This window comes from Atractosteus spatula, chromosome 9 (genome assembly GCF_055471065.1).
Source record: "Atractosteus spatula isolate fAtrSpa1 chromosome 9, fAtrSpa1.hap1, whole genome shotgun sequence".
Lineage (NCBI taxonomy): Eukaryota > Metazoa > Chordata > Actinopteri > Semionotiformes > Lepisosteidae > Atractosteus > Atractosteus spatula.
This window is the reverse complement of record NC_142714.1, coordinates 11,671,594-11,684,785: the sequence shown is the minus strand read 5'-3', so window position 1 is coordinate 11,684,785 and position 13,192 is coordinate 11,671,594. Positions and strand designations below refer to the sequence as shown.

General features: G+C 39.6%; 1 protein-coding gene across 1 annotated transcript; it reads left to right on the top strand.

Moving 5' to 3' along the window:
* Positions 1-328: 328 nt before the first annotated feature.
* On the top strand, positions 329-1,856 carry dio3a (iodothyronine deiodinase 3a). Its single transcript, XM_088925221.1, has one exon. The coding sequence runs from the start codon at positions 430-432 to the stop codon at positions 1,291-1,293; it is 864 nt and encodes a 287-aa protein (XP_088781347.1). The 5' UTR covers positions 329-429; the 3' UTR covers positions 1,294-1,856.
* The last annotated feature ends 11,336 nt before the right edge of the window (positions 1,857-13,192 follow it).

The following is a 13,192-nucleotide window of genomic DNA, read 5'->3' as shown; positions in this document are numbered from 1 at the left end:
AGTGACTGCTTACATGAAGCGTCAAGAGGTCTAGGTCTATTTTATATATATATACACAGTATATGTATGTATGTGGCTTGTGGATTTTATTTCTTCTCCCTTTGCTTCCCTGTGATATGAAATTTCATTTATGTCTGGTATTTTACTGCATTTGAATGATGCGTATCCGTTTTGCTCATAAAAACAGTGATGTTGCAACACCACCCCTCCCCCTTCCCTCCTCCTCCTCCTCCTCCTCCTGCGCCACACTTCAGACGTGAAAAGTTCGGAGTCTCCCTTCGCCTTCTCTCATATCACATAGGCACGAGTTGACAGAAGGTAATCCCCGCCATGTGAGGAGGCGGCCTGGGCTTGGAGGCGGGGTGTTGTTCATTCAAATCCTTGTCTAGGCCTATAAAAGGGGAAGTTAAGCACAGGGTATCAGAACAGATGAGAGGAGTGTCTGGCTGGAGTTTCAACCTGGTTGGATCTGGAGAGACTTTGGCTGCAATGCAACAATCTGCCGGGGTGCAAACTCTCAAGGCGCTGAAGAATGCAGTTGTCTGTTTAATACTGCTGCCTCGCTTTCTGATGGCAGCCCTGATGCTGTGGTTGCTAGATTTTTTGTGCATAAGGAAGAAAGTACTACAAAGACAGAGAGACCAAGAAGGGTGTTCCGATGATCCTCCACTGTGCGTTTCCGATTCCAATAGAATGTTTACCTGGGAATCCTTAAAGGCAGTCTGGCACGGCCAGAAGCTGGACTTTTTTAAATCGGCGCACCTAGGATACGTAGCCCCGAACACCGAAGTTGTGCAGCTGGGAGAGCGGAGGAACTGTCGAATCTTAGACTATGTGAAAGGGAAAAGACCGCTCATCCTCAACTTCGGAAGCTGTACCTGACCCCCGTTCATGACGCGCCTGAAGGCGTTCCAGCGGGTTGTCAGCCAATACGCTGATATCGCAGACTCTCTCCTTGTATATATTGAAGAAGCGCATCCGTCGGATGGATGGGTGAGCTCCGATGCTCCTTATCAAATCCCAAAGCACCGCTGTCTGGAGGACAGGCTGAAAGCAGCAAAGCTAATGAACCTGGAGGTGCCAAGGTGCCTTGTAGTTGCCGATACCATGGAGAACTCCTCGAACGCAGCTTACGGAGCGTATTTTGAGAGACTTTATATACTCCAAGACGGAAAGGTTGTCTATCAGGGCGGAAGGGGTCCAGAAGGGTACAGAATTTCAGAACTGAGGAACTGGCTGGATCAGTACAAGAACAATCTTAAGAATTCCAGTACCGTAGTGATCCATGTATAACGAAGAATAAGGACTAATCTATGTTTTATAGTTATGTCTGGGTCCGCAAAAAAGGAAAAAAAATGTGTTTAAAAAGCTGCTATAAAAAGTATTAACAAGCCACAACTGTTTAACTGTTGCGGTAAAGAAGTATTATGTCAGAACTCTTAAACACTTTGGGTACGTAGTTTATGGTGGTGATGTCAAATGCATGATTAGATTAATCTGCAGGCTACTGTTTTGTTTGGCTCCGTCATCTTAATTGTGACGAGTGACACCTATTATCCAGGTGTATGTTTGTACATATGCTCGATAACGTATGCCAGTTTTTTTATATTATTAACTTTCCGTTTTCTCAGTTGTGTATGTTCCAATCTAAGCATGAGCATTGCTGGATACTCTAGTGTTCTTGTGAAGTTCGGTTTTGAAATGGTTCACAACCAGAAAACCGGTACTGATGTGATTTGATACTAGAGTACTCAGCGATGAGCGGTTTCCTTAATGATCAATACAGCAAAAATGTTTTGTAAATTATGCGTACTTTTTTTTTATTGAAGACATTTTGTAATAAAAGTGAAGAATTTTCATGACGTGTTTGGGTCTCTTCCCTCGTTGCGAGAACCCCATGCTGTCCACATGAGTGTGGAGAGATTCCCTGATTACACTGGAGACGTGATCTGGCGCACCTGTTGTAACTGACAGATTATGACATTTCCGAGAAACTACGTTAGGTATGTTGCATGGCGTGGGATAGGAGCCAATACAGAGATATAGTAGCTGAGTCTTGATTACTGTCCAATATCCCAGGAACAAACCTCTAAGCATTATCCGCGACCTGCATTCTTGAACACAAGTTTCGTTTATACGGGTCCTACTCTTTAAAAACAAACCGGGATGAGAATTAATCTGCATGTTGGCGACCGCTGTATGAAATTCCATACATCGCGCTCAGGCTGTCACTACAGCAGCAATTGGCCGCTGGCAGTGACTCTTTTTCGGGATATCCTATATCTTTTCTCCATCTCCTTAGCGCTCTCGCAGCAGGGGTGATCAGAACAGAATAAAGGCGTATGCAACCCAATACGTTAAGATCACTTTTTAATGTCTATTTAATCACTTTATTTGGGGCGGGGTTTGAATCGATTATAAGGAATGACGGCCTAGGTTCACAGGGTATGTGGGTTTTTTTCTCCAACATAATTGATGCCCCGGGAGCTTTTATAGCTTTTTGTATTTACCTGAGGAAATAAAAAACATGCTTAAATATAAAGGTTCTCACGTAGTTGAGGAGCATTGATCATATACTAGCCATGGTCTATGGGGTAAAATAGTAGACATGAATTGTTCCAGACTGATGGACTGCAGAGGTAGGATGAATGTGTGAGTGGGTTGGGGGTGGCAGTGTGATTTACTGACTCTTCTCGACTTCCTATAATTGTCTTAATCGCTTGGTGCTTTCATAGATTAGCGAAGGGAGACGAGCGTGCAAATCATTTAGTTTTAAGAGAAGGGAGGCCACAGCTGCTGATTTGTATAAGGGGAGTGTTAACCTTACTTTGGTCGCTTGGCCGAGTAGTTTAGTTCCTCAAGAATGCGAACCTTTTTTTTTGCTCCCTGCCAAAACTTTATAGGTTTTGGGGAGGAGCGCTCTGAAGGGCATGGAGTGCGGATATCCTGGTGAAATCATTTCTGATTGAAACAAACTGTGAACAGCGACTTTGTATTTTTGCAGTGTTCTTTATTACCTGGAAGACTGTGTAGTATATCAAAGACTACAGCCTAAAGCACATAACTAGTAAGGGTTTAAAAGGTTTAAGTGCTAGTTCTTGTCTCTAAAAAGGGGGGTCAATTTAGAGCTTTCAGGAACCCCGTTGTCGTTACATTACCGGTCGCTCGTTATAATGAACCTAAAATTAATTCACCCTGTATTGCGTTTCGAGTGGAAGTGTTCCTCGGGTCTCTTCACTTCTTGTTTACTTCTCGATAACCCCTCATAATATACCCCCGTGTTTTGTTTTTAAGAGCGTTTTGTGTATGTTTGCTTCGTCTTCTTTTAGATATACAGTACTGGGCGTCATGTCAGCATTTTCTTCCAACCGTGATAAGTTTAAACTTGTTCAAATCTATGCGTGATATATCGTAAGGCTGTTATATTATTATGTGGTAGAGATAAGAGGCTGTACGATATTCAAAGTGGTAACGGAAAATGTACAGTTTAAAAAACTATATTGTATTTTTTGCTGACACGGAGAATTTCGCGGAACGGAGCGTGACCCTCAAAGGCGCGCATTCACCAAACATGAAGCATTGCATTCAGGCTCATTTTCGTTCTGCTGGGGTCGCGACAGTATAATGACGAATTTGCGCCGGATTTCAGGGCAGAACTACATCAGAACTGGAAATAGGTGCAATAGAACATGCTTTTCCAACAGGCATCTATATTTTACACTTTTATTTCCAAGTTTTTCTAAAGTTGCAATTAATGTTTGTGTTTACTGCACAATATTTTGATTCTGCAGTCTTGATTCGGGGAGTGAACCCTAAACCCAAACTTTAGAACTCGTATCTTATTCGTATTATTACGTGAGAACGGCACGTTTGTGAACCTGAATACCTGTGTTGGAGGACTTGACAGATACGTCCTGTGTACGTTTCAGGAACATCAAATCGCATATTAATTGGCTCACAGTTTCTAATTTCCATAACCTCTCCCATTCCATAAAGGGAGGTGGAGCATATATAATCTATTTAGGTATAGATTACGTTAGACATGTTGTTTCATTGTCACGCATTCACTCTAGAATGTGCTGGGCGCTTTAGAGACAAGCTGTGGTCTCCTGTCTCCTGTAGCAGTTGAGCCCTATCAACAAGACATCCCCAATGTCATGCCTGACATCCCTCCCCAGAGGGCGCTCCACTACTCCCATTATTGTCCTTGTGATTAAGCTCCCCAGGTGTACCTTCTTAGGTGTATTGTTTTAAGACTAGCTCCTCCAGTCCTCGGGGCTCATCATTAGGGTAAGGATGTCGCGAGGCCCGCTTAGCACCAGGAACAAGACCCGACACGGATCTCAGTCCGTGTTCGTGACACCCAAGTTCAAATGTGGGTCATGTCAGCTCTACTCAGATCTGGCCTCAGTGTGTGATGGTTTTTATTCCATCTGAGTTTTCAGTTATGGGTATTTTATTATTTGATTACTTAGAATTCTTACATCAGCTATTTAACTACAAGAGATTTTGAGTTTTTCTATGTCCTCTAGGACAGCGTGGGGACAAAATGGGCAGCATCACTACTTTACGCCTCTCATGTCCTTGAGTATAATTCTGGACTGGGACATTTGTGGAGTTTGTATGTTCTCACTATGCACACTTGGTTTCCACCCAAAGTCTCAACACATGCTGCCCAGCTTAGTCTGAGTTTCTCAATTGCATCCATTATGAGTGCATGAGTGTATGTGGGTGTCCTGTGATGGTCCCCAGTCAAAGGATCTCACTACAGCCTTCTTAAGGGGTGAATCTGGAACTACAGTGGATGGATTTTATAAGTCATTAAAATCGGCAACATGTTTTGCCACTGAAAATGATGATAAACCTCTAATGTAAACAAATTCTTCATATTCAAGTTACACAGAGTTCAAATGCAGTGAATTCAAGGTGACACTGGGATTACAAAAATGGGGACTTTGCTATTCCATCAGCCCATTAGCCAGCTGTGAGCAGGATTGTCCAAGCATCTGTCCACAACCAGCCAAGTGCTGCTATTGTATGTGCAGGTGGGTTTCAGCTTGCTATGGTGCTCTCAGCCTCCTGGACACCTGTGAACTTGCAGTTACTGTACCAGAGAGCCACAGTAATCCAATCACTGTTGACTCTCTGTGAACTGTGTGAAATAGTGTGAAAAGTGACTGAGCCTCCTGGAGCAAGCTGTTTGTGAGCTGTCTTCACAAGGGAGGGTCTAAATATGGCCAGCAGCCATATCACCCTGCAACTCACAAATGGCAGCCCATTGAAGCTAAGCAGGTGTGAGCCTGGTCAGTACCTGGACAGGAGACCTCCTGGTAAAAATGAAGGTTTCTGCTGGAAAAGGTTTTAGAGGGGCCAGCAGGGGGCACTAACCCTGCAGCCCAGTTGGGTCCTAAACCTGTTTTCCACTCATGTTAAGGGCAGTATTTTAATTATGTCTCTTAAGTAAAAAGCACAATTTTGCTGAAACAAGGCTTATAGGGGTCCAAGGGTCCAGGAGAAAACACCTTTGGATTTATTATACTTTTATAACTTTTTATGTTCTGTTTTACTTTTGCATTCATGAACTCTCCACACTGCCATGATGTTTGTGTAGTATTATTATTCTACTGTTAATATGTAAGAGTAAACTTCAGCTGTGCTTCTGAAATCAGTGTACAATGCTTGTCTGTACTTCTGAGACACTTCTTCTGCCCCTTAATGATTAGTTGTCTTGTAGCATTCCATTTGCTGTGCATAATCACTTATGAAATATGACATTAATTAGGCCCTATTCAAATGTTGTACCAAATCCAGTTACATTTTGAAAAAACACACCCTTGTTCTGCCAATTTGACTTTAAACAGCTGCTGTTTATTTTGTCATTTTAGTTGTTTGCCAAAGGTGCTAGTGTACTCATTAGTGTAGCTCAATATAAATGGCATAACTGATATTTCTCATGTACAGGTTCTTTGTTCTCATTAGCAACCTTTAAAAGCACACCTCAAAATAAAGCAGCTAAATGTTTCTATGCATTTTGAAGAAGAAACCTCATTTTTACTCTTTTCAAAGCCTTTTCATATGCAAATGGAGCACTGATTTAGGTTATGTTGAAAATGGGTCTTGAACTTTGAAGAAAGTCTCATTCATCATTAGCATTCATGCTTTTTAGTTAAAATAATTATCTTTCTCTTCATGTGCCAATTGGGCCACCTCAGCTTCTATTCACACAGCTCTTCTCAACAGTTTTTGTCGGTTTTTGTACTTTTCAGAGTTTGCTGACTTCCTTTGAGGGCTTCATTTCACCCAGTTGCACTTTGTTAATAGTTATTTAACCCCCTATTGATTTTATTACTCCTCTGTTTAAAACAAAAATAAAGGAAGATCTTGCATGACAAAGTGGTCTACGTTAAAATAAAACTAATGCAGTGGTAAGGACCTGAAGTGTGTTATATTCAGTCATTTTATGTCACTATAAATACACATAGTGATAAACCTTACACCCTACTACTTGAATTAACGACAACATCCTTTTAATAAAGTCATGAGTTTAATCTTTGTGAGTCAAGATCTCTCTTACAGCTGCTGAACTGAGCTTGTGTTGTTAAGAATGAAGGCAATGGTTCTTTTTTTTATCACTCCTAACATCCCACTGGCAATGTAAACTATACACAGTAACTCCTGTCACTTGTCTGACCCATTCCAAGTTGGATTAAGTCACTTTTTTCATGTGTTTGAGAAGCAGCAAATGCAAATGGATTGATGTGCTGAAAAATTAAATAGTGGGGAAAAGGGTCTTTCCAGTGCTGATTCACTATTTGGAGTGGCTGGGCTCCAGGCAGCCTTGCTGCTCAAATAGTTAGCTCTGCATTCTTGCACATTCCAGGTTTTGAGTGGGTTTAAATCAGGGAACCCCTGGAGATCATAATACTTACATTCCATTAACTACTTCTTCACCAGCACTGCAACACAATTTGTGAAAACTGCAGTTCAGGATTTTCTGGGGGTCTAAGACATCAAAGCTGGTAATACATCAAAGTACATACGTTATTATATACTGTATCTAATGATAGCAGGTTTAAGTGAGGCTGAGTACACAAAATGCAGTTTACTTTGCACATTCTAAATCATGGTATAGAGGCAATCCAGAATATGCAGAACACTATAAAATGTGTTTTATAGAAAAAAGGCATGTTTTATACACTATAAAACACTGCAAAGAATGCATGTGAATTGCTGGATTGCTGGGGATTGTTGGGAAGATGCTACAGTTTATTTTTAGGTTTGCTACCTTCGTATTGTACACAATGAGGCATCTTTCATCTCCCTGTGGTTGATTTTTTTCTTAAATCATTCTAGAGGAGTTTGACACCAAACATACCCAGAGATATTCATAGTGGTTTTTGTCCAATAGAAAGGTTTTGTCATTCGCATTGACTGAGGGACCCAGGAATGAGAATGAAAAATATTTCCCTGGAAAAGCTTTTCTTTTTTTCAAAACATTGTCTACTGCCTTTGACTCTAGGGGTTATATTGCCAACTTCTTCGTGTTCTTCAGGCATTCCTGATTCCACTGCTGAAAACTGCATCTTCCAGCCTTCCTGGAAATGACAAATACAGTGTTGAGAGACAGCATATTTTGTGTCATTATCCCCGTAACAGAATTATCAACTCCTGTAAATGGCTGTATTCATAAACCATTTGATACACCCCCCAAAAAATTAATAAAAAAACATTTTTTGTGAAGTGCAAGGTTTATTATTCACAAAAGAGTTTTACTGCTTACTTATCATGAACTCTTAACCTCACAGACATTTCTTAATTGTAAACATGGTGGACAATAAGGGCAGTGTTCTCATGCATTTAATTAACTTGTTAAGTGATTGCTGTCATCCCTCCCAAACTGCCGGATGGGAAGACTGTTGATAAGCCTCCTGTGTCTTGGGCCCCTCATATACCTGGAAATCCAGACAAAACTCACCTGGCACTTCTTGGAGGTTCAATGCACGAAGCATGTCTCTGCCTCAGCTACAATATCAGAACTGACCTGCTGCTCCACTTTCCCAGCTATGATGTATTTGTGGTGTGTGAGGGGGTGAGAGGTGGCTTTCTTCCAAAGCCACTTGTTAATAAGAAAAACCTGTACAGCCGAGGCACACCTGATCTTATTGAATAACTTGCTTCCTGAGGGAGAAAGATTCCATATGAGGAAAAGAGATGATAGGACTCCTCTGTGCAGAGATGGCCACTCCTTGGACTAATTCAGAGGTTTATAAGAGAAGCCAGGAGGAAAAGCCTTTCAGTCTGCAGCTCGGCTACAGCTTTGAAGGAAGGAGAGTGAGACCTCCAGAGCAAGCTCTACATAGCAATGGGTTATGTTGGCTTACAGGCCTGTGTGACATACTGAGTGAGAAGCTTGAGAAAATGTGGTTTATGCTAATGTCTATATATAGACCAAAGAACAGAACTGGAGAGGAGATTGGATCTAAGTACTGTACGTGAAATCCAAAGTGGTATATCAAATCAACCCAGGGAACTATTTCAGGAACTTTTGGGCAGAAAAGGACATGATTGTTTACGCAAAGAGTTATAGGTATCTGCAATATGTTTCCTAGCAATTAGTCCAAGTCTGGGTTATTTTAACTTCTGGATGGATGGATGGATGGATGGATGATATTTTAGTTTCATTTAGATGACACCTGTTCACTGCAGAGGGACTGAATTGCCTCCTCTCACCGGAACTAGGTCTCACTGTATGTTTTTATGTAGCTAATAGCAGAAAAAGAAATGGCTGCCTGATTTGAAGTCATGGAATTAGCTGCAGACAGGTAGGGGAATTATTCAGTATAATGTGCAGTTGGAATTCAGCAGATTTGGCACTTCTGCAATGAGAGATTAGACTGAATTTAAAAGAATTCCAAAGGTTTTCACAGACTGAAAAGGGTGGTTTTAATGTAATCTACAGTAGCAAACAAAAAATCCTTTTAAAAGAATAAAGTTTAAGTGTTTGACACCTCAGATCAAACCCAATTTATGCATATCAACATGCTTATATGAAAAGTATCAACGCAGGGATTGTAAGACAAGTCTAAGTCGTATGCATGAATGAACATCAGACCCAAACTGCTGAATTTCCTTCTCCAGTGGAAGCCTTGACAGACTGAACAAACTGAGAAACAAGGGACCAAATGCGAATTTGGGGCTGTGCACCAATGAGTCAGTCAGACCAAAGTGCTTCTCAGGGTAATGTAAAGTGTGCTGCAGCAGTCATGCAGTGATGTAGTAACAAGTGTTCTGTTTCTACAGAAAACATTTGAAAAGGCTCGAGAATGGATTGTTTTCAGAACATTTCACAATGAAAGAGGTCAAATTAACAACAGATGTTGAACATTTGCTAGCCTAATTCTGACACTTTTAAAAAGAAGCTTAGCATTGCACACTGTAGTTTTGAGAGCAGATAGAAGCACAAAACATAATGTTTGAAAGGATGTCCATTCATTCTTGATCTGAAAGTTCTATTTTCTTTCTAGAGACTGTAGCTGTTATGGGCACATGCAAAACATAAAACGGCTGAATTATTCGCACAATAAATCTATACACGGGTACTGTAGCTTACATTAGTACCAGACTAATGTAGGTCAGTGACTTTAAACTTGAGATTGAAACCAAATGACCATAGTTCCTGGAACTATGAATTTCCTTTTTTTGCTGAAGGCAGAAAGTGCTGTGTCACATTTTTTCACTTTTTTCTGTTTTGTATCTGCACCGGTGTTTCCATGACTACCTCCTTGAATGGGAAAATATTTAATCAAGTTATTTTAGCCTCCTAAAGGAAATAAATAATTCCATTATTGTTCCTTTGCTTTTCTGATACTTTCAGTGCAATGGATTAATCAGAAATACTAAATAAATCATCAAAATTCAGGACTGTGAGTGCCTGTATGTGGTTTGTATGAAGTCTCAAATTTAGTCACTTGGCTTGTGTGCAGTTAGATGTCATTGAATGAGGTGAAAGAATTTGTGTATCGAAGCCTGCAGTGCTAATCTTAAATGACAATAAGATTCTTGTCATTTAAGATGATTATTTCTGATTAAATTAGTGCAAGATCTGTTGATTCTCATTCTACTCTAGCCTGCATTTTTGATTTAGTCGAATTTTACCACAGTGTCCTCTCTACGGTTCAAGCAGGGTGGTGAAGATTCTTCCATCACCCCAATCAGCCGTTCACGCTGTTTCCACCTCCCCACAAGGCAACAGAGTTGTGCAGTTCAGAGTTATCAATGGTATAACACCAACATGCATTCACAGTATGAACTTGAATATGTTTTTTTATGCAAACACAGACTGGTTCTGTTGCCTATGTGTCGATTCACCTCTTTTCTTCATTTGGACATAAGTAAACAAACTGTGACAAAACAAACAAATCTTTCTGTGCTTCAGCCAATAAATATTTCATTTTCCTAATGCCCTTGATCAACAAAAAACAGCACCCAGAGGATGTGTTTCGAAATGTGTACAGAGCCACATCTGTTTAAGTGCATTTTAAACAGTAAGGCAGCTAGAGGGCAGCAGTGTGGAGCAGTGGGCAGGGCTCTGGGCTTGTAAGACTTCTACCTTTAAGTGGTGTAAATTAAATCATGTCAGTTATTGGTCCTGTCTAAGGTTCAGATGAATCCATGTGGAACCCAGTAGGTACCAGACTTAAACAAAAAAACAGACCTGGAAGTAACAGTGCTTCAGATATCTGCTCAATAAGACACCACCTATTGCTTTGTAAAGAGATTTACAACTAGGAGTGATGCAGGTAAAGTAAGATTTGGGGCATGAATGACAGCTTAGGGTGACTATCCAAACACAATTGCATAACCACAGAGGTATACCAAGCTTTTGTCAGTTTCTTGGGCCTTTTCATAAAACAGACATCCAGATTGTTCTTGAGAGGCTGGAGTACTTCTAAAACCCAATTTAAAGATTGTAGCAAGTGTTGTTATTACTGAAGACTGTCTTTTTTTCTTTTCTTATTGACTTAACACAGTCTTCAGGTAACAGGAAGTCATCCTTTAAATAGATATCTACTGAATAGGTTTCTTTCATATCCAAATATCCAGTCTCAAGTAGCAAACCAATGAATCAGACACATTGGGATAGAGATCAGTGTGAAACTCATTCTCTCTGCCATTAGTCTCTGGAACAGACATTTGATGCCATGCATTTCTGCAGTTTATCCAATGTAATGTATGTTAAATGTCTTGATCTTTGGAGTTTAGCTGCTAATATTTTATTTTCCTAGGAAAAAAACAATACTCCTACACAGAACAATAGCATAAATATCTTTCTGTGTATTTAGCTAAATGCCATTTGGGACACAGCAGTATGGTTTTCACTAGCTATTAAATTATTTCATACTAAATGTCATGTATACTGGAATGCTGTTGGAGGGCTTGCTTCACTCTGCTTGCCTCTGAGTTGAGTAAAATCAATCAAATGCCTTAAAAAGCATTATTTTATGTTTAAGCTTCAATTGAGGTAACCGAAAATTCCCAACAAACCAGCAAACCATACAGAAAGGAGGTAAGAACTTTATGTTAAAGTCACTAGAAGTGATGCATTCATACAAAACAATGTTCCAAGAATAGTAGGAGACTTGTCAAAGCTGACATTTAGTTTTGTTATTGATGCAGTTTTCTTTTTTTTCATTTTATGTTTTAACTTTTTCAGGCTTATATATTGTACCCTTCCTAACCTTTGCTTTGTCTGTTTATTCAGAGACCTTGATTTGTAAGGATTTCCCTTCAATCACAGCCCTGTCTGTAAACAAGTCTAGCTCTGTGACACTTGATACAAAATGGATGAGGTACAGTATAGTCATGATCTGGAGACTTGTTTGTTACAAGCAGCTTGAGCTGGGGAGTCACAGCATAAATGATTCATTTTATTATGTTTCTAGCTTTAACATATTTATAAATCTTGTTCTATGAAAATCATAATGTATTATTTATTTTATTGTTTGTATATCTTCAGTTTGCCATCAACCTAAATGCAAGCTAGAGACTTCAGATCACAGAGTTAAATCACTTGAGGTTTGTACTCTTAGCATCTGTGTTTGCAACTTTGAAAATCTGGCACTTTGTAGAAACAAAATATTCACTTTATTGTAGCTCTGTTGCTCTGAGAAACAACATTTAGTCCAGTGTATTTTTATTTTCTTTCTAAATTAAAAAAAAAAATCATATAGAAGCTTAAAGGCTGTGTAGTCATATTTTATTTTTTTCCGCGAAGAAATTTAATATTAATATCTATATATGTGCAACTCTAAATTAACACAAAAATAAGTACATTTGCACATGATACTGTATGTTTTGATTGGTGTGAATAAGGAGTTACTAAATGATTTTTTCTCACTGTAAATTAAGTTACCTTCAGAAATTAATATTTATTGAAGAGTATTCTGGGTTTTATCTGCTACAATGTAATATTGGGTTTTCATCTTTCTGAGCCAGAAAACCCAAGTAAAGCTCCATGCCTTCACTGAAACAGTACAGCAAAGAGTACCAGTGTGACTGATTCTGTCGTATGTGCTGTCTTGCTCAATTTCAAAAATGTTTTAAAAATAAACGTTGAAGACAAGATGTCCATAGCCTTTTCTGTTGCATGTCAGTGTGTTGCACAATTTTGTAAACTGAGAGATCAGATATTCAAATCAGGGGATTGAGATGACACATGTGTTGGAATAGGGACATTTACGAAGAGTTACTGCATAGACACAGAAAGCAGAATGATGAACCCTGTCATCAGAACATCCTTGGGAATTTGTAATATGTACAAGGAAAACCAAAAGCACATGAGTTGCAATGTCTGTAGTTCCTCCTTTCCTGGAAGAGCAGTCTAATCTGTTAAAGGCCATTTTAAAATTCTAAAAAATATCTCTCTCTGATTCTGAAGTTCTAATATACAGTAGATGCCAGTGCACATGAACAAAAATAAGAAATACATCAAGGGTGATGTGACTAAACCGTAACAAGTCCTTCTTTGTCTTCGTGGCTGCTTTCTCCTTCTCAAATAGTGCACTTGAACACTTGAAAATCTTTTTCAGTAAAACCTGACCGAACATGGCGCTCAGATATGAAGCTGGCGATTACAGTACTAGTTCAGCTATAAGACAAACATATACTGTACATCACAAGCACAGCATTTTTT